Source organism: Pteropus medius, unplaced genomic scaffold (assembly GCF_902729225.1).
Source record: "Pteropus medius unplaced genomic scaffold, Ma_sr-lr_union100, whole genome shotgun sequence".
Lineage (NCBI taxonomy): Eukaryota > Metazoa > Chordata > Mammalia > Chiroptera > Pteropodidae > Pteropus > Pteropus medius.
In genome coordinates, this window is record NW_024356335.1 from 3,244,521 (window position 1) to 3,265,010 (window position 20,490).

Below are 20,490 nucleotides of genomic sequence, written 5' to 3' on the forward strand. Positions count from 1 at the left end.
AGGCGGTATGGACAGTTGTGATCTCTCAAAGAACAAAAGTTAGGCATTCTGACAGTTCTGAATAGTAAGACAATATTTAGACGTTCTTGGTAAATTTACCCAGACTTCTAATTTGTGAAGTAAATTTCTAGAACCTAAGTTATTCCCTCGAACAAGCAAATCCTTCCATTTTCCAAAAATATGCCTTTCTTTTCAATGAACTCTGAAGTTTAAAAGAAAGGCAGGTCGTTTCTGAGTATAAAATCAACAGACCTAAACTTAGATATCTAAAAGGACTTTCAGAAAGAAGTTGACAACGGTCACAGGAAATGTTCATACTGGTGCCCCAAAGCCCCCAGAACAGCAAGGTGAGTGAGGAGCTCCTGCTCTGAGCCTGAGGGTGGCATGCGCCAGGGCCCCTGCACGGTGTGGGGGTGTCCCCATGCTGTCATCAGATGATCGGTGGGCACTTCCGCTCATAGACTCACGGGACACCACCGATCCTGCTGTGGCAGAGCTCACAGCCCAGATCTGATCATGGGCTTTCACAAGAAACCAAAAGTGAGCTGAGCCCTGTGAAGGGAAAAGCCAAGGAGTGGATAAAAAAGGGACCCAACCCAACCCAGTCTGGGGGGACCAGGGAGGGTTTTCTGGAGGGAAGCCCTGCAGGATGAATAAGCAGGGTGAAGGGTGGGAGGTGAGCATGCCAGACAAAGACAGCAGCTTGTGCAAGAGCCCTCAAGCGGGGAAAAACATGTTTGTTGGAAAAACTGGCTAGAGTAGAGAACGAGGGGGAGGGTGTCATGAGAAGCAGCTGGAGTGGAAGGGAGGGTGACATCGCCTGGGGCCTAGACACTGGGAATGGGGTGCTCAGGCTCTGACCCCCATAAGAGCAGTCAGGACCCACAGGGTTTTAAGCAAGGGCATGACCGGATCATTTAACATGTGTCATGGGCTTTGCGTATGGCATAGGAGTGGCTTTGAGAGGTCCAGGATGGAGGAGGGGAGACCAGGTGGGGGACCGTGCAGAAGCCTGTGGTGTATCAGTGTGTTTCAGAAATTGCTAGAGAGGGAGGTGAGGCCCTTAGAAACAGTTCATTTTAGAGCAAAGCCTTGGAAAGACATAAAACAGCTGTCAGTGAGCATGGCCTTTGTACCTGATGGAGACACACGTGTTCCCTGTGCTTTGGCTCTGAGGATCAGTGTGCGCATCTGAGCGGCGGGCCCCTGAAAGCAGAGATGAAGAGGCAACGCAGGTGCTCTCCCGATCCGCCTCCCGAAGGCGGGAGGGTGGGGCTGCCGGCACGCTGGCATGCCCACGGCGCCTGCGCTTCCCAGAGCATGCGCCAGAATGGCTGTTGCCCCTCTGTACCCCAGGACCAAGATTCATGGTTCCCAAGTCAGGGCTACCACAGTATCATCCAGCTGCGCCCACGTTTGCCAGCATTCAGGGTAATCCTTTCCTTGAATGCCCAACTGGAACAATTCCATTCCACGTGCAAGAAATCCAGCCTTTTCCCCCTCAGTTCCCCACTCCACGAGTTTCCCAGGATCCCCAGCGAGTGCTCCTCTGTTCCACAGAGCCCTCCTGTTTGCCGCACGGTGCCTCGGCCGGCTGCCTGGCTCAAACCTCGGGTCCCTCCCTCCAGTCATCTCCTGCCTCTCCTCCCCAGTCTGTCCAGCTGCCCCTCAGTGGAGCCAGGCTCCTCCTTCCTGAGTGACGGATAAGGGGATGTCGGTGCCACTGAGACAAGCTTAAGTCTGCACTTCGGACTGCCTGCCCTGGAGCCCGTGGCCATGTCCTTTCTCTTCTTTGCCCGATGGCCACGGGCTGCACCGGTTGACCTGTTGCCCTTTGTCCCCTGGCCCAGGAGAGCCTTCCATCAGGTTTCCCTTCCCCCGAAGGAGGCGTCCTTTCTCTCTGGGCCCCCGCAGGGAAGAGCCACCCCCTGACTCATCTCAAACACGCTTCTCAATCAGCAGAATGATCTCGAAGACATACCCCCACCCCAAATGCAGGAAACCTTTTCCGTTGTTCGGTAGCGTGGTCGGCTGCGTGCTGTCCCACATTTCTCCCGTCCAGAAGAGAACTTTGCCTTTACTTTTGCAAGCTCAGGGTTTGCTGCCTTAACATTTACATTTCTCTAGGACTTCACAATCTTGCTCAATTTTTGCAAAACATCCAGTGGATGTTATTAAAATCCCCATTTTGTGAATGAAAAAAAAAAAATACCCACAGTGTGACTCATGACTTGCCCGACGTCGTGTGCCAGGCGGACACCAAGTTGGACTGAAGATCTCACGCTCTGGCTGGGGTCCCGCTCGCTTGACTTATGCATCCTCCACTCCATGTCTTCGTCTCCATGGAGAGAAACAGTGTGGGAGGAAAACATGGCCGGGAGGGGTTTGCTTCCCTGCATGCTTTGCTGCCTGGAGCTGAGCACCTTGTCACATTCGTCCCTTCTGGGACGCGGGGAGGACTTGCAGTCAGCTTCCGTCTGGGTCGGGAGGTTTTGTCTGGTTCCCAGAAAGGAGGTGAGGCCACACGCCCATTCTGTGCGAGAGAAAGTGTGTTTTCCTAGCAGGATAACCGCTCCTTCTCGACCTTCGGTCTTGGATTTCTAATCAGAAGCTAACGGTAATGACGGTGGCAACAACTCGCGTTTCTTCTTCCACCAGGTGACAGGCACTGCGCTGTGCTCTTGGCACTCACCATTTATTTCACTTAATCCCCCCCGCCCCGACGCTCCTTCCTCTGTGGGAGGCACCGTTTTCAAGTTATTCCGCAGCTGCAGAAGCTGAACGAGACTTTCTGGTGGTGGGACCAGTGTCAAACCCAAATCTGACCCCAGTGCCCAACCGTGAACCGCAGAATATGCCGGATAGTCAATGTCGCAGGTCTTCAACCTCTGGGGAAACCAGGAGAATGGGCTGAGGAGTGTCCCCAGGGACTCTGCTGTGTGGTACAAGGGCCTCAGATGGGGGACCAGGGCCCTCCCTGGGTCAGTTAGCTCTAAAGAAGGAAAGAGTTAGTGGTGGAGGAAGGACCAGTGAGTCTCCATCTTCAGGACCGACCTGGGCCATCGGGACACCTTGTGCCGTGTTGGAGAGGAGCGTTAAGGCGAGGCTGTGAGAATCGTGCAGTAGGGTGCTTGCAAGATGCCCCCCTCGCCCCCCCCCATGGTCTATAATCCCTCTATAATCCCTCCCCCTTGAGTGTGGGGAGAGCATACTGACTTGGTTCTAACTCATAGAATATGACAGAAATAATAGGACGTCGCTTCTGAGATTGGATTATAAAAAGATGATGCCTTCTGTGTTGGGCGCTTTCTCTCTCTCTCTCGTGGATCACACAGCCTGGGGGAATCCAGCCGTCATGTGCTTGGCGGTTGTGTGGAGAGGCCCATGCGGCCGGGGATTGAGACCTGCCAACGACCCCGTGAGCGAGCTTGGAAGCAGACTCTGCCTAAGCGGAGCCTTCGGATAAGACTGCGGCCCCAGCCAATAGGTTGACCGTGTCACTTGAGATACCTTGAGCTGGAGGCGCCCAGCTAGCATCCACGCCAATTCCTGACCCACAGAAACTGCAAGATAATTAATGTGTATTGCAGGCTGCTAAGTTCGGGGATGACCTGTCACACAGCAGTGGATAACCAGCACCTTGCACACAATCTTTATCCCTACCCCACGTTTATTATTCTGTTGCCCCATCTGTATGGGGACAAAATCAGGAGTAAAACTCAACACACGGAAGACTGTAAAATTGGCCTCTGGGGAGCAGACAGTGCTAGGTCCCCGTGAGAAGCTAATTTTGAGGGGAGGACATCCTGTGGGTGGAGGGTGCGGTCCCCCTTGGAGGGGTGATGAATCTCGCAGCTCCCTAGGGAGGAGAGGTGCCCGAGGAGGGCCCGAAGGCGCCCCCCGTCAGCGTTTGCCGGCCTTTGGAGTGTAGCGCGTCCGGACGTTCCCTCGCCCAGGAAGGCCTGACGGGGAAGCACGGCCACTAGAAAGGCGGGGCTCAGGAGTGGCCTCCAGCACCTGCTCCTTCTCCTAACCTTCTTCATGACAGAGGTAGGCCACTGCTTGTTGCACAACTCGTTCACACTGAAAAGCCTGTAAAGGATAAAGTGAAAATCCCGTCTTCCTCTCCTGTGCCCCAGAGGCATCCGCTGGTCACAGTTGGTGTGTACCCTCCCAGACGTCTAATCTGCGTGTACAAACGCGAGTGCGTGCGGGGGCGTGCGGATAACACCGTGCCTTTTAGCCAGAACGGGGACGTTTCCTAGGTGTTGTTCTGCCCCTTACTTCCCGTTCCGCTTGAAGCGTCGCGGATACTCACCGGCAGCAAACGCAGACCTCGTTCGTCCTTCTCGGTGGCCCCGTGGCTCCTGCAGACCCCGAGTGACTTGAGGGCAGTGGCCTGGACACGTGCCGATCGGTTTAGCCATGCCCTGACCCGTCAACATTTCGGCGGTTCCTGCCTTCTCCCTCTGACGGGACGCCCGCGAGCACCCCTATCCGCGTGTCTTCACCCGCCCGTCAGAGGTGGGTGCCAGACGCGGGGTTGCTGGGACAGACTCCTCGCGCCTCTGTTTGTGAGAGCTGGGGCTGGAGCGCCCTCCAAGGGGCCGCCGCTCCGCCTCCGGCAGCAGAGTGCGCGCGTGCCCTTTTTCCCCACTCACCAACGCGGGATGTTGCCAGCCTTTCTTATCTACTATAAAATGCTAGGCGAAAGATGGCTTCTCCTTTTAATACACATGTCTCTTCCTACCAGTTTTTTGTGCTCTTGGAAGAGAAGCTGTTTTCCTTCCTCAAACATATGTTCCCCAGACTCTCCTGGGCCCGGGGTTAGGCAGCCTGTGGGTCTCCATACCCTCCTCCTCCAGCTGCTCAGCCGCCCTCTGCTTCTGCTTCTGTGTCCTGAGTACCTGTGCTGAATGCCTCTCCCTGTGCCCCGGCACAGCCCTGCGCTGCCCTCATCCGTGAAAGGCTACCTGGCCGTCGGGTTCCCGTGGAGGAGGCTGACGGAAATCCATCCCCCGGCACACTTGCCTGGGCGGAGGTCAGCGTTGCAGGCGCCGGCGAGGCTCAGTGCTGCTTCTCATTCCTTCCCCTCTTTGAGATGACTAGGGCGTTGGCCTCTGTCATCACACAGCCCCAGAGGGGAATTCTAACTCCATCCTCTCTACATTAGCTCCCCGTCTGGGCTCAGGGCCACTCCTAGCTCTGCTAAGGGGGCAGGGCCAGTGTGCCCTGTCCATCCTTGCCCAAGGAGCTCACTCTCTGTCGCAAGATGCCTCTCAGCTTCAGGAAGGTTCATGTGCTGAAGGAGAGCGGAAAGGGGGCACCGCTGACCAACTCTAGAGCCAGATTTATCACGGCCGTCGACGAGCAGGGGCTGGGACCGCCAGATGGCCTGCCCACTGGAGGGGCCGCCGTGGAAGGGCTGTGGGAAGGCCGCACACCTGGGAGGGATGGTCTCTGCCCGGTTCCCACGCGTGGGCTAAGCTGACCCAGGATGCCCCCGGTCAGGAGAGATGGGGACACTCGAACGTCACGGTGATGGTTGGTACTAAGGTACCGTGTCCATGACTGGTGGATCCCGGACTAGGGCTGGCTCAGGCCTGACTCTGGGATCTGAGCCAGGCATGGAGGTGGGAGATGAGCCACCGCATCTGGGACCCAGTTACCAGGTGACATAGACCAGGTAGAATCGGCGCACGAGGGGACGACCAGACCAGCCACAAGTGAGACGCTGTGAGTGCAGTGGGCGGGGCTGAGCCCGCAGCTCGTAGGACAAGTGGCTGTCTCGTCACACAGGAAGGGAGGAGGGCAGAGTCCAGCAGCTTTAGCCCCGACCAAGGGTTGGAAGCCCCAGGAAGCTGTGAAGATTCTCCATCATCACCCTCCGTTACTCTGTGTCCTGCCCAATCAGGCAAGCAGCCCTGAACCGGTTCTCCGACATCTGGAGACCTGGTGTCCGTCCAGACGCTTCTGCACGGCCACGCTGGCCGACTCCCTCACAGACCCGCTCCTGTGGGCAGGAGGCCCCAGGCCAGAAGGATTCTAAGACGTACTAGGGAGTGATGAAAGCCGAGAGAGGAGCCTTGGTTGTTTCATTTCGTCCTTGGGGACAGTGATCTAACGCTGCAGGGCCCGGAGCTCAGATCCTGAGCGTTCCGGGCTGCGTGCTCTGGGTGAAGTCACTTAACACCTCTGAGCCTCAACTTTCTGTGTCGAAGGGAGGGTAATAATCGAACTCACTTCATAGGGTCGTCGTGAGGGTTTAGAGAAACACGCATGGTGCCTGGCGCATGGAGGGCCCCCCACAGACGGTAGGTGGCATGAGTGTCACCCCGAGCAGAGCGCTGCCAGGAAGACTCCCCGCAGTGGGGACCTTGTTGCTCCTGTATCCACAAGGGCTATTGAGAAACTCGGGGATCCAGGGAAGGGCAGGGAGCACCCCCTCCGGGTGCAACCAGGTGTCACGTTTAGTGACCCAGCTGGGCCTGGAGGGTTAGAGGCGTCTCCGGGGTAGGGGCGGGGTCGTAAAGGGAGGGGCTGGGGAATAGGACACAGTCTCACTCACGAGTAGGGGGGACGGACTCCATCTAGCTGGCAAACTGTGGTCCCTGGAGAGAATGGGGACCAACAGCAGCTGGAGGAGAGTCTAGACACTTTCTGGATACAGACGCAGCTAATGGCTTCCTTTTCTGGGAACCCAGGAACGCCCCCACCTCTCCCACTCACAGAACTCCAGCAGCAGTGTGCACTTCACCCACTCTGCTCCGAGGCAGGGTTGATGGGATTGAGGTGGACACCCCTGCACACCCCGCTGCGCGAGGGGCCAGTCGGACCCTCTGGCCGGGGAGTTAGCGCTGGAATGGAGAGGTGCTTGTCAGTCTTTGCTGGCACTCGGACCAGGAGGACGTGTGAGCTCAGGAATTCTGTGCTGGGCAAAGCAGATGGGCTCACAATGAGAAACAGAGAGAGAGAGCGAGAGAGAGAGAGAGAGAGAGAGAGCGAGAGAGAGAGAGAGCGAGAGCGAGAGCGAGCGCCTGCAAGCAGGGACGAGGAACAGGAGGAGCTGAGAAGGCGGCCGCCTCGCCTCTGGACGGCTGTCCAGCCAGTTTCTGGTTCCTGGCCCGCACGGGGCCCAGCTGTGTCCCAGCTCATGGACTCGGGGAGATACCTCGTGTCCTTATGTAACCAGCCTATTATGCGAGCTGGACCCAGTCAGGTGTAAGAAGAAACCAACTTCATTTTTTCCCCAGCGTCCTTTCCAGCCTACACTCTGGACCAGCTTTATTCCCAGCCGACGCTGCGAACTTAGGAGGCCCCTTCGTCTTCCTGCCGTTAGGCATGAGAAAGCCCCGTCGTTGCCTCCCGTGTCCACAGAGGACACGTTCTAACCCTCACGTCATTCCAGACGGTCGAGTGTCGTAATCAGAAGGCTGGACTCCTGCAACCGGCCCAGCCTCGGAGGCCTGGGCTGGGGACAGGCACACGGCTGCCTCTGCCCCGCATCGCGCCGACCGCCGCCTTCCCCGCGTGCTGCCTGCTGCTGTGTGTGGCCCTCGGGGTTAGGACAGGGGCGAGGGAGGGGCGGGAGATCAGGGGCCATCTCACGAGCTCGTGCCCATGTTCTTTTTCCCTCTTTGCTGTCTTTTCTCCCTTTTTTGCTGTTGCTGCTTCAGACCGTCTCTTCTGGGCATCTCTGACTCGGTTCCCCGAGGGCGACGCTTCTCCAGCTGACCGCTTATGACTCCTTGCTGGGCTCCTGGGCCTCCTGCACCGCCCCCCGCCCCTCCGCCGCCCCGAGCCAGGCTGCCCCCTGGCTCCTGTGAGACCAGTGTCCGTGCTCCGCGGCCAGGTGCTTCCAGCGGGTCAGGCTCACTGTCCTCTGCCTCGGGCCTGTGGACTTTTGAGGCATGAGTCGATCACAGTGCTCAGGCTCGCCCGTGCCAAATTCCCGAAAAGGTCCCTTGAAGTCCCTCTCACTTGATTTAGGGTGACGGGGGGAACCCACCCTCCTGGAGGTGGTGGGGAACAACTCGTCCCCCCACACCAAGATACTTTTCCTCACCGTGTCCCCATCAGTCTGGGGCCCCCCTTCGAAGGAGTGGCCTTGTCGCTGCTCTAGCGTGGCTGACGCATGGCAGCCTTTGGCATCTAGGCGAACCCGAGGCAGAAAGAGTAGAGTGCCTGTTTAACATTTTGTCACGCTTGTTGTTTAAGCCAGTTGTCTGGCTTTCTCAGTAACCAGGAGCCTTTATGAGACTGTGTAAAACAGACGAGGTGGCCGTGGAGGTCAGGGAGGACCCTGGAACCCCCAAAGAGCATCCGTGGGCCGTGAGCATCGTAGACGCCCACACACATCGCTGTCAGTAGTTCGAAGGCTTCCCTTTTCAATCTTGCTCAAATCGACGAGATTTGGGGGACCCCCGGGGTCCTGTTCAGTGTCACTTGCTTGGGGAACATCGCTGTCTTCCTGCCACGTTTCCTACATGAGCGCAGCAGCTGGATGCCCTCCAGGGACTAGGATATTGGCCCAAGCTGGGATGTGGGGGGTTTGACGGACCGGGGAAAGTTGGGGTTTCGCTGACTTCCCTCTGGCTTACAGATGCACTCACCACGGAGTAACAGCAGGACTTTGGTGACTGTGGGCCTTAAAGGTCACTGGGCACGTGGGTGAGGAGGGGAGTGTCGATGTGGGTCGGTCAGACCCAGGGGCCACCGGCTGCGTTTGCCGGTGGGTGCAGCTCCCCACCAGGCGCTCAGGCGTGGCACTGAGTGCCGCGCTCTCGTCGCCTCCTTCCCTCCTTGGGTGCTGTTCCCCTCCCCCGCTCTGCTCTAGGAGAGCGGGTTCCACATCTCCGGTGGGCTCGTCCCTTCCTCTCCTTCGGGGAGTGATGTGACCAAGACTCAGGTGTGGGTATCGGGGTGAGAATTGGGAGAATCAGCTGGTTTCGCAGCCTGCTTTTGTGAACCAACTAGTTTAGAAAAAGGGTGGCTGCGCCTCATCTGGCTTGGCTTCCCAGAGCCCTCTGTTTTGCGGTTTGGACCCAAGACCAGCGACTGGTGAGGTCAGACCCCATTTTCCTTTGCCATTGTCCCCCATGCTGCACCCCGGGTATGTTGGGGAGGACTAGCTATGGTCTGGGCCAGGGTTAAAATAATCTCACCAAAGAGCATCCACATTCCACTGTGACCCCCAAAACTGACCAGGGGTTTGGGAGAACGGAGTCGTGAACTCTTAGTGCGTGCCCGCCACCCAGAACCTTCTGGACTAACTGCTGCTAGGGCGTTTTGACCAGCAGTCCGACCATGAGCCTCATTTTCTCTTCCTCTGTGACGTGAGAACAGCCCACCTTCACAGGGCCCTGTGGGGGTCACACGGGAGAGCAGAAGTCCAATCCTAGGCACGCAGGAGGCGTCAGTAAACATCAGTCTCTCCCCAGCTACAGCTTCGCTCTCGTACGGTCATTAAGAAGAGGGATTTCTGGGTCCAGAGGTAAAAGTGCATTTTAAACTCTGGTATATACATCGCCAGATTCTCTTCAAAAATATTGTGTCAGTTTATAATTTTACCCAGAGTAAATTTTTCTCCACTCCCTTGCCAACATGGAGGTTGGCATCTTTTTCATCTCTGCCAACCCAGTAGGCGCCGTGTGATGGCTTAGGCTCGATTTAATGCACCTCCCTGCTCGTTTCTGAGTTGGCACCTTTTCTCGTTTGCTGGCCGTTTGTGAGTCTTCTAGTGTTTGTGTGCTTTTTACCAAGTTTTCTGTCACAGTGCTGGTCCCTTCTTAATCTGAAGGCATTCTTTGCGTGGCATGAATATTAATCTTGTGTTGTTTGTCTTATTTAATATTTGCCTTTCAATCTCAGTCATGCTTCGTTTAGTTTTTCGGGAGGGCAGAAACTTTGGGGCTTTCTTCAGTTACATCCTTTCGTCTTTTCCCTGACGGTTTTGGGGTTTCCAGTCGTGCCTAGAGCTACTTCGCTGGGCACGGGTTTGTGTTACGGGAAGGTGCTTCTGGCAGTGCGTGCGGAAGCTGGAATGGAATGAGGGGCTCCTGGTGCAGTAGCCGAGGGGAGAGGGGATGCCCACTGAGGCAGAGGAGAGAGCTTGCCTGGAGGGCCGGGTCGACCTTGTGCCGGGGAGGGAGAGGTCTTCATTTTTGACCTGAGCGGTTGAGTCGATGGTGCCATTTGGTGAAATGGGGCCAGACCTGGAGGAAGATCTGTTAGGTGTTGACTGCACCGCTTCCGAGGTGTTCCCAGGACATCCAGGGCATGGCTGGATGTGGGGAGGTGGCGCTCCAGAGAGCCCTCGTGGCCCGAGGTGCTGTCATGGGGCTTCCGGGGGCGTAAATGGAAACCAGAGATGGGGAGGGTGGGATCTGAATGGTTTTGAGTCTCTTCCTGTAGGTGGTCCCAGGAAGGCATTCTGGAACAATGACACACAGTGCAGATACATCCAAATAGCACTCATGGCTTTTATTGCAGATTTGTGTCATTACAAGGATAATCTGGGAATATATTAAAAAAAAAAACCCTCCCTTTTATATACACAAAACATGCTACATGGTACACTTTGTGAGGATGCTGAGGTAACAGGCATACACCCAGACACGGACAGTACCAAATGCTCCAACACCTCGCACGCCCCGACTCACACACCCATCGGGAGGGTCTCGCCCTGACACAGTGGTCCCGGCAGTACTGAGTCTGACACCCACGGCCACCACCCAGGGGGGCCACTGGCCCGCGGTTGTTCTGGAACTCACAGGAAGTAGCAAGTTCTCCTTTTCGTGGCACCTGCCTTCTCGGGGGAAGTGTAGTTTGGGGACAGGACACGGACTCTGGTTGGCCTGAGAGCGTGGGACCTTTGGTCTGTAGCCATTCGGGGTCCCAGCGATGATGATGACTCTTCAATCGAATATCTCCTGGGCAAGGCAGGTTGTTATTACTGTGAAGGTTCAAATGACAGGAAGGCTAGAGTGTGAACGGAAAACACAACACTGCGAATACATAATCCGTGTGGCCGGTGCTTAGCTTTGGGGCCCGGCCTTCTCTTTCCTGGCCAGACACCTGGAGTCCGGACAATTCCTACTTGGATGCCAAGGAATCTCTCCTAGAGAGAAAGGACCACGCGACAGGAAAGGTGAGAAGGTAGGCACGGAGCAGAGAAGACACCTGGGGGTACGAGTGGCCGAGGACGGAGACACACGTGGCACTTACGGGACGGTGTCAGGCGATGGATAAGTGGGTGGGTGGGTGGATGGAGGGCGAAGATCCTGAGGATGGGGAGCAGCGTGGACGTGGAGATGGAGGGGGATTTTGAGATTCGAGCAGGTGCCCAAACGGGTGCTTAAGCGAGGAAGTTGGGACCCCCATGGGAGAGAAAAGCGTTGCGGGCATTCCTGGAAGAATCCAGGCCCGTGGGCGCCCAGGGCGATGCTCTGAGTGGGAGCTGTCCAGTCTGTGATCCGCTCCGAGGCTCAAGTCAGGCAGCGTAATGAAACGCTTTTCTCCTCAGAGGAAAGCTGTTGGCGAGAGCTTCGACATGTGAGAGTTGAATATATGTGTATTTGGGTATATAAGGCAAACCTGTATATGTATCTAGATACACTCCGTGTGGCATATATCTAAATGCACATACACGCGGTACACACGTGCGTGCGCACAGTCGGCTCATGCACATGTGTCTTACGAGGGTATTTTGCAGCTGTGTTTTTATCGTAGGGATTTGAGCTACGTAAAGAAAGACTGGTCTGCAGCCCTGTCCTGTCTGGAAACGTGAGGGGCTGTCTGGTGTGAAGGGAAGTAGCAGAGACAGAGAATACTGTGTCCATCCGGTCCCGCCGCCTGCCGCCGCGGCGCGGGAAAACAGAGCCCCGCGGCCCCAAGGTGGACGGGCGAGGAGCCGCTTCTTGCGCTGGGGCCAGCGTGGCCGGGCAGGCTCCTGGCGAAGGCCGCGAGAGGCCGGGAGGGGAGCTGGCCTAGTGGAAGGTGTTGGGGTTGGGCCGGATCATCATCACCACTTTCTTGAGCGAGTAGGAGCCTCCTCGGAACTCAGCCCAGTAGACCCCATCCTGGTAGCGGCTCCGGTAATGGCCCCCGCGGTACCAGACCCCGTTGAGGTTGGAGTGGGCGCAGGCGTTATACCACCAGCCTCCCTTCTGGTAGTGGGCGCAGTTTCCTGCAGGAGAGAGGCCGGGTGAGGTCTCAGGGAGGAGGCGGTTTTCCCCATGTCTGCTGTTTGCTTGGGGTCTTCAGCAGACCCTCTCTGGAGGGCAGCTGGAGCATGCTTGAGAGGTAGACGGGGCCTCAGACCCGCCCAGACCTGTCTTCGAGGCTCTGGCTAATGAGCTGCATGACCTTGGTCAAGCTACTTGATTTCACCAAGCCACCAAATTCTCACTGCAAAATGAGGATCAGCCTAATGCCTCCCACACAGGACTCTGCGGACGGAAGGAGGGCCCGTGGTTAAGCACTTAGCCCAGGCTTGGTGCAGAGGGAGCGCCGGGGGGACCCCACACCTCAGGTTTAAAGAGAAAACGGAAATGATCCGAGGTGGGGGTGGAGGAGAAGGCAAAAGGATTTTTTCTTAGGAGTTTAAGAGTCGTAACTATTGGATCAAGAGCCTTTCTAGAATGACAAAGGAAGTGCTTGAGAAAATTCTCTATTCCTCCCCAGCCTGTATTCCAGCCAAATACAGTTTTTATTCTCAAAAGAAAGATATTTTTATGAACCCCTTGGCGCTATCATGTCACGCGAGGCTGTGCTGCCAAGGACAAGCCGTCCAGAACAGCAATGAAAGTGGGCAAGGTGCGGGGGGCGAGCAGGGACACGGCCCCTCACGGGCAGGGGGAGGACGGGGGCCGCTGCCCGCCTGGGCTGCCTGGTTCAAAGCGGGGCTCCCGTTTCCTGATCAGGCCTAGGAAGGGGACCCCCCGCTCAGGGAAAGGGCTGCCCAGTTCCGTTTGTGGGTGGGGGGGCCCCCACAGGGCAGGCGGGCTGGCTGAGGCAGAAAGCTGAGGGGAGGCTCAGCCCCCGCGCCTCAGAGCCCCCGCAGCCCAGGTCTCCCAAGATGGTGACCTGAGGCCACAAGGACCAAGTGGCAGTGCCGGGTCTGGAGGGCAGAGAGAGCCCTCGGCAGCCACGGCCAGCTCCCCGCCGCCAGCAGAGGCCCATCCTAGGCTTGCTGCACACGCTCCAGGGCCCAGGCGCTCACCGCCTCGCCGTCGTGCTGCTGGACAGGCCTGGTGGTCAGGGTCACAGAACAGTCTTCTCCCTGCCTCCCACGATGGCCCTGAAGAACGCTGTAGCAACCCCCGTCCCCACCCCCGTCCCCACCCCCGTCCCCGCCCCCGACCAGTTCTGAGGGTGTCTTCCCACCTTTCCACCCTGATGTGGTGGGAACGGCCTGCTGGGGTGTGGCTGCCGTGGGGACCTGGAGTGAGGACCTCGGTCCTCTGCCTGTCGCAGGTTGCCCTGGGACAGTCCTCAGAGGGGAGGGGCTGGCCTTCGGACCAGGACAGGCGGGAGCTGGGGCAGGAGGGGCAGGCTTGCCATGAGGACAGACAGCCCTGGCCTGGAGGTGGGTCAGCCCTCTGGCCAGGCCTCCCTGACTTTGCCAGCCAGCGAGGGCCTCATCTCAGGGGGTTGGGTGTGGGACTTCGGGGCACAGTAACTGCAGGGGGTGGGGAGTGGAGTCTGCACTTGTAATTTTCTGTTTTTTTTTCCCTCGTTTTTAATCTAAGGAAGACCCGGGTGTGAGGCGTGCCACTCTGGCCCCACTCTGGCCCCGCTCTGCGAAGGCGGTCTGTGGGCAGGGGGCGGAGGAGCGGACCCCCTGGGGCAGGAGCAGACCAGGCAGCCGGGGCTCTGGCTTCGGTCACCTCCTTTCCCTGCCCTCCCTCTGGGTCTGACTCCACCGCTCCTACCTGTGTAGACGTCATGGTCTCTGTCCAGCGTGGTGAACTGCTTGCCGTTGTGCCAGGTGAAGGAGTCGCCAGCGTTGCCATGGTAGCGCCCCAGCCGCAGCTTGTAGTACTCGCTCTCAGGCTCCAGGCGGAAGCTGGCATATTCCGCAAAGACCTTGCGGCCAGACCAGTCCTCCATGGTCACCAGCAGCTTGTAGTTGCCTTGGTTCGTCAGCCAGTAAATGTTCTCCAGGCCCAGCCAGTACTCGCCGTCAATGTTGCCGAACCCTTGCTGGGGAAACGTGGGGGAGCGTTAGTGAGGGGTGTGCGGTGCCCCCAGCTGGCCAGCGGGCTCAGCCCCGGGCAGAGGGGCCCGGGAGCAGGCGGCGCGGGAGGCAGGCCTGGTGCGGGTCATGCCTACTTGATGCGTCACTTTGCTCTTCCGAGTCTCAGTCACGCAGCATCGAGACTGTGCAGAGCGCGCCGGCTCCATGCTGGGCATCGTGGGAAAGTGGGGATGCTGCGTGACCTTCGCCGCCTGCTCGTGTAGGGACACGTGTGATGCGGTCAGCGGAGAGCCCAGCACACAGCAGGCATGCAACGGGTGCTGCTCGGACACATCCCTACCTTCTCTGAGCTTCCGTTCCCTTCCCTGGGGGCGGGCAGTGTGTGAAGGTCCTACGGAAACCCTGAAGTACCAGGCAGGTGTGAATGTGACAAATGTGCTACCTCCACCCATGCTCCTTCCTAGGTCAAAGATCATGGGTTTTGTTACGTTGTTTTTTACATGTAATTTGGGGAGTCATCAGCTGAGTGGTAGCCACTGAAGTCTTGAAAATAGATGGATTCATTAGTAATAATAATAATAATAGCCGGTGTTTAGTGAGCTAACTGTTATACTGGCACTGTTATTAGAACTTAACATAGGTTAACTTATTAGTTGTCATGTCAACGCTAAGAGCTGGGTGCTATTATTATCCCCCCTAGAATGGGTCAGCTGAAGCCCAGAGAGGCTCAGGGCCCCAGAGTACTTGAGTGTGAGCCAGGAGTTGAACCAAGAGCCCAGTCTTAACCATCGGGCTCTACGGCCTCTGAGAAAGAGGAGGAGGAAGGAGTTAGGGAGAGTCTTCAGGAACCTCCCAGCGAGGAGGCAGGCAAAGACACAGCCGGTCAGGAGGTGGGTTGGAGGGCCGCGGGGACAGGAAGGGGACACGGCAGCGCCACGGGCGGGTGTCCTGGCCAAGGGAGTTTGTAAGCCTAGGCTCTGGGTGCCACTGTGCCGCTTCCAAGCTGGGTGACCCTGAGCAAGCTGCTTCACTTTTTCACCTTATAAACAGGGTCATGACCAGTGCCTGCTCCGTCCAAGGGCTGATGTGAGATTAAGTGAGATACTCACGGAAGCCCACAGCGGTACCTGGCCCGCGGCGTAGCGCCACCTCTTTATTTAGGGGCGGGAGGCAGAGGTACGGTCGAGCCCTGGCAGCCCTTTCTGCTACGAGGATGAGCAGTCAGGCCCCCTGGGAATGGGGAGCCAGAGGACGAGCCCTGGAATTAGGACCCGCTTGTTCCCACAGCTCCCTACAGCAGGCCCTGGGGGCCTTGCCCCCTTCTTTCCCTAGGGAAGCCCCAGCTGGGAGCGAGATGCTCCCTACACCCCGCCGGAGCTAGGGGCTGCTGGTCCCCACCCCACCTGTGGGGCTCTGTGGTCTGCACGCCTGACCCTTGTCTTGCAGCCGGGTCCCCGCTGTCCCTGGCAGGTTTGCAGAAACGGCCCTGTCGGTGCCCTTCTTGCCTCGGGAGTCTACTGTCTGGGCCTCGCAGGCCCCGACGGGTCAGCACGGGCCTTCCCTCCACGGGGCTCTTTCGCTGGTCAGTCAGGCACCGATGGGCTCCGCCCCTCACCTTGTATGTCTCCCAGTTCCTGAAGAAGTTGACCGAGCCGTCCAGGCGCCTCTGGATGACGGTCCAGCCCCCAGGGTCATGCCTCTGGTCGCACCACACCTGCATGAGACGGTTGGTGTTCTCTGGCTTCACCAGGTAGATGGAGCTGGTGTCATGTCCGTCCTCCAGGGCCTGCAGGCAGTCTCTCCATGGGCCTGGGGACACAGACGTGCACACGTCACAGACCTCCCTGTTGCCTGTCTCCAGGCCACTGAGTCACATTCACCCCTCCCCCCACAAACACACACACACGCACACACACTGCACCCCAAGCAGGCGCAGCCTCCCACAGGGCTCTGGCTGCCGCGAGGGGAGGTGCAGCCGTCCCCCTCATCTGCGGTTCGGTTCCGCAGTTCCAGCGCCCATGGTCCACCGTGAAATGGAAAATCCTGTAAATAAACAGTTCATAAGCTTTAAATGGTGCTCTGTTTGGAGCAGCGCAGTGACACCTCATGCCGTCCCGCTCCGTCCCGCTCAGGACGTGCATCACTGCTCTGCCCAGCGTCTCCACGCTGCCCACGCTGCCCACGCTGCCCACGCTGCCCACGCTGCCCGCCCGCTACTCACTTAGCAGGTCGACTGTCGTGGCATCACAGTGCCTGTGTTCAGGTCACCCTTACTCTGCCTAGTAACGGCCCCGATGCACAAGGGTAGTGAGGTCGGCGATTCGGAAATGCCAAGAAGCCATAAAGCGCTTCCTTTAAGTCAAAAGGTAAAAGTTCTCTACTTAAAAAAGGAAAAAATTGTACGCTAAGGTCGCAGTAAGAATCAATGTTCTCCCCATGAAATTGTGAAGAAGGAAAAAGATACTTGTGCTCGTTTGAGAGGAAATAGTCATACAACTTCATTATAGTTTATCATTATTTTTATTTTTAGTTATTATTATTACTCTTACTGCGTCTAATTTACAAATTTAACTTTAGTGGTTTCAGACATCCACTGGGGGTCTTGGAGTGAGGAGGGGCCACTGTAATGTGATATAAAGACAAGAGCCCAGGGCTGGGGGTCAGGATGCTGGACTCCAAGCCCACGTGGCCCTGATCTCTGGGGTGTGACCCAGGCAAACTTCCTTACCGCTCCACACTTCGGTTTCCCTAGTTGGCGGGAAGGAGATCATCTTTGCCTCGTTCTGGGTCGTAAGGATTACCAAGGTCATTTGCCTGGAGATCTTGGAGTGGTTTTTCTTTTAAAGTTGGTGATATTGACAAAAGGAGATGCATGCCTGCTGAAAGGCGGCGGTATTAATCAGCGCTGCGGGCCCCAACGCCTGTCCGTCAGGGAGACTAGCCCACTGCCCGCACCGAGCCCCGAGCCCCGAGCCCCGAGCCCCGAGCCCCCTGGGCTGAGGTCGCTGGTGGCGCGTCCGTTCCGACCCCACACTCGTGTCTTCAGTGACAGCGCTCCGTGACCATTGCTGCCGTTTCTGATGAGGGGCCCAAGCAGGGCCCAGAGTTTGGCTGCGCAGCCAGCATTTTCGGGGCATTTCTAGGATTCAGCCCCTGGCCTCCAGACGTCTTGGAGGGGACCAGGTTCCCTTTCGGCTCCGTCTCTGTATTTCCCACGCGAAGCTCACCGCCGGCCAGATGCTCAGAGGTATCTCTCTGTTTCATAGTCAGGCCCGTGAACTTAAAGGATGGTGTCTAGGACACACCTAACCCATGGTTCTCCTCTGAAACGGAGACCAGACGCGTTCCGTGATTTTTCTGTGACTTTACCGAGCTCGGGCAGCCCACCCAGAAAGAGTGGGTGTCTCTGGGAGTGTGACTAGCTGCTGTAGGCCTTCCGCCATCCCTGCTCCCATCTCTCCTGGTGGTGTCCTGTGTTTGGGTGTCAGCCCCATCAACAAGGAGGTACAGACTTGAGTCACCAAAGTCCAAGAAGCTGGGTTCTTCCATCTTCATCTGAGGAACCGCGAGGAGGTTTTCAGGACTTAGCCACTAAACTCCATATTTTAAAACAATATCACCATGCTTTGCTTCAGCTTCTCTTCAAAACACTTCCCCAACCGGGATCAAAAACGCTAGTAAAATTCCAGCTTGTTTTTTCTATTAGTTTGTTTGTTTATTCAACAGCTGTTTGTTAGGCTCCGGCTCTGGCAGGTACTATTCTGGCAGCCACAGCCCAGGGCAGGGCAGGGCTGCTCTGTTGCCCAGCAATGGAAGACCCACCTCGGCAGCCTCCTCTCCACTTGAGTTCCCGTGGAGCTAGTCCTCTCCCCTCTGCGTGGGGGGAGGGGTTGGGGGAGGCGTAACACAGGTGGCAGGTGTACACAACTTCGCCGGTGTAGATCAGACGTCTCAAATTCCTTCCTGGCTGGTGGTTGGGCTTAATTAGTTCACACATGACGGTAAAACAGGAAAAGTTTAGGTTTTTTTGGTCTTTGTCACACATCTCAGGCGGGCTTTTCCTGAGCCCAGGCAGCTGTGTGTGAGCATCACACCTGAAACCTGCCAGAAGGGTGGGGGGCTGTCGGGCTCAGCCCTCTGTGCTTAGTGCCCAACACCGAGAAGAAAGGTTGGTGTGGGTGCCTCCCGCTGACAGTTAACCCTGAAGCTTCTCTCTTCATTCTCCAGGGACAGGCTCCTCACCCATGTCCCTGTCCGCCAGCCCTCTGTCCCTCCAAGGGGCGAGGCAGCACCCCCACGCGCCTCCGTTAGCAGATGTGGCACGATCGGCTCCTTCCTTCTTTGCCCTGTGCCTCTTCCTTCCTGGGAAGGGGAGGCCAGACCTCCAGAAAGAGCATTCATGAAGGAGAAAAATGTTCCGGTTGTGTTCGGCCCACAGCCCCAGGGACTAAGGCAGAGAATAGGCGTCTGTCCCTGACAGCTGGAGCAGAGCGTGCAGTAGGCGTGGAGGCCGCCCAGCTCCTTACCGCGGCGGAGGCACAGGAGAGGCCATTCGATGTGAAGGCTGGCGCCGAAGACCCCGGCGAAGCCTGCAGAGTCACACCCACTGCGAACCAGCAGCCAGACCCCTCACTGCAGAGCCGCCACGGGGCTCCCGTGGGGTTCTTGGACGGAAAAGCAGCTTCGAAGGAGGCACCATGTAAGGACAGGCTCTGAGGCCACGGGAGAGGGCAGGTCAGCTTCGTGGCTCCCAGCCTGAGCTACTTCTGTGGGTCCCATCAGAGGTTTCAGCTTTACCTTTGACATTTCTACAAAGAGCTCTTTAAAAGGCATGTGTTTTAAAATGATCCGGGGTCATCGATCCCTTTAAGAATTTGGGGAAAGCTCTAGATCCTCTTCAGAAAAATGCACAGACTCACAGTTTTGCTCATAATTTCAGAAGGTAAATGGACTTCCAAACCCCAGGTTACGAACCCCTGGCTCTAAGAGAGTCCCACCTGGAGAACAGTAACAGTAAAATACTGCCACTAGCCAGCGTGTTCTGAGCACCTGCCGTGTGCCCTGTCCATGAAATGACACACGCATCCTCCCGACACACCTGAGGTAGGCAGTAGTCTTCCCATTTTACAGCTGAGAAAATTGGAGCATGGAGGCAGGTGACAACCCCGATGTCACAGGGCTGGTGAGGGGCAGGTCTGGTATCAGAACCCAGGTGGTCCAGGTAGAGTCCAGAGCCCACACTCCAGAGCTTTCCTCTGTTCCTCCAACGATAATGAACTCCAAGGTGGGGGACCCGGGCTGACTTATCTCTGTGTCCCTAAGATTATTTTTAATGTTTGCCAGTCAGGCAGGTTAAAAACATTAAAATTTACACTTCTTCTTCATCAAGGTGTCAAGGACGATTTTTCTCCTGTGCTTACCTTTTGGTGTCCTTTGCCCATTTTTCAATTATTTTAGTATCTTTTATGATGTAGAAGAAGTTTTCCCTTCCTTTAAATTTTTTTTTAAAGTCAAATCTGGCAGTTCTTTGCTTTAAGGCTTTTAGGTACGGCACGCTTTCTGAAACCACGGAGTATGTATGGAATAGTATAGAAGTGTTTAGTATTTTCTGCTATTACAAAAACAAAAAACAAAAAACACCTCCACACGCCTCCTGCTCCTGCCATCTTGCTTGAGCCCAGGACCCGTTCGCATTCATCAGTAACCATGTTTTCAAACGATTTTCCCTCAGAAACCCACGCAGAGCTGTAGCAGATCCCACACATTCAAACACATTCCTCGTCCCGCACTCATGGCACCAGTGGTCAGAAAATTAAACGGTGGGTGAAAAGCAGTCAGAAAAATGCTTAGCACTGAAAAATCGACAGCCGTAAAACGATCAAGTAGCAGAAAACGGCAGCGGTGGGATTATCACGTGGCTCCGTTTAAATGGCTGATTCAAAACGTCCTGCTTGGATGAGAAACCTGTGCCTGTCACAAATACACAGTGTCGTGTGGAGGGCCAGGCGAGGTGTCCGGCTTCGACGGAGGATGCCGTGGAGGAAGCGTGGGGCTGTGGACAGAACCCTTCTCTTGGAGTCTGGACCCCTCGGCTCAAACCTTGGGTGGCCTCACCTCCCCACAGTGGGACTTTGGGCAGTTCCTCGACCCTCAGTTACTTCTTCTGTAAACGGGGGCAGAGGACTCTCCCTCGTCTGAGGCTCCCACGACCGCGAGGGCACCAGCAGCGGGCCGACCAGGGCGGGAGCCGGCGAGGGTTCTCCTTCCTTGACAGACGCAGGCCGACAGCT

The 20,490-nt window shown here is 56.8% G+C and overlaps 2 protein-coding genes across 2 annotated transcripts in view; one reads left to right on the forward strand and one right to left on the reverse strand.

The window, feature by feature from the left end:
• Positions 1-20,490, forward strand: part of RALGPS1 (Ral GEF with PH domain and SH3 binding motif 1) — a 250,459-nt gene that overhangs the window by 117,827 nt on the left and 112,142 nt on the right. The window lies entirely within an intron of this gene.
• Positions 11,699-20,490, reverse strand: part of ANGPTL2 (angiopoietin like 2) — a 33,327-nt gene continuing 24,535 nt past the window's right edge. Inside the window, exons 3-5 of the mRNA XM_039861568.1 lie at positions 15,816-16,009; positions 13,935-14,205; positions 11,699-12,187 (exon numbers count right to left, since the gene is read on the reverse strand). Of these exons, the coding sequence (XP_039717502.1) occupies positions 11,988-12,187; positions 13,935-14,205; positions 15,816-16,009 (665 nt within the window). The 3' untranslated portion in view covers positions 11,699-11,987. The remainder of the gene's footprint in view (positions 12,188-13,934; positions 14,206-15,815; positions 16,010-20,490) is intronic.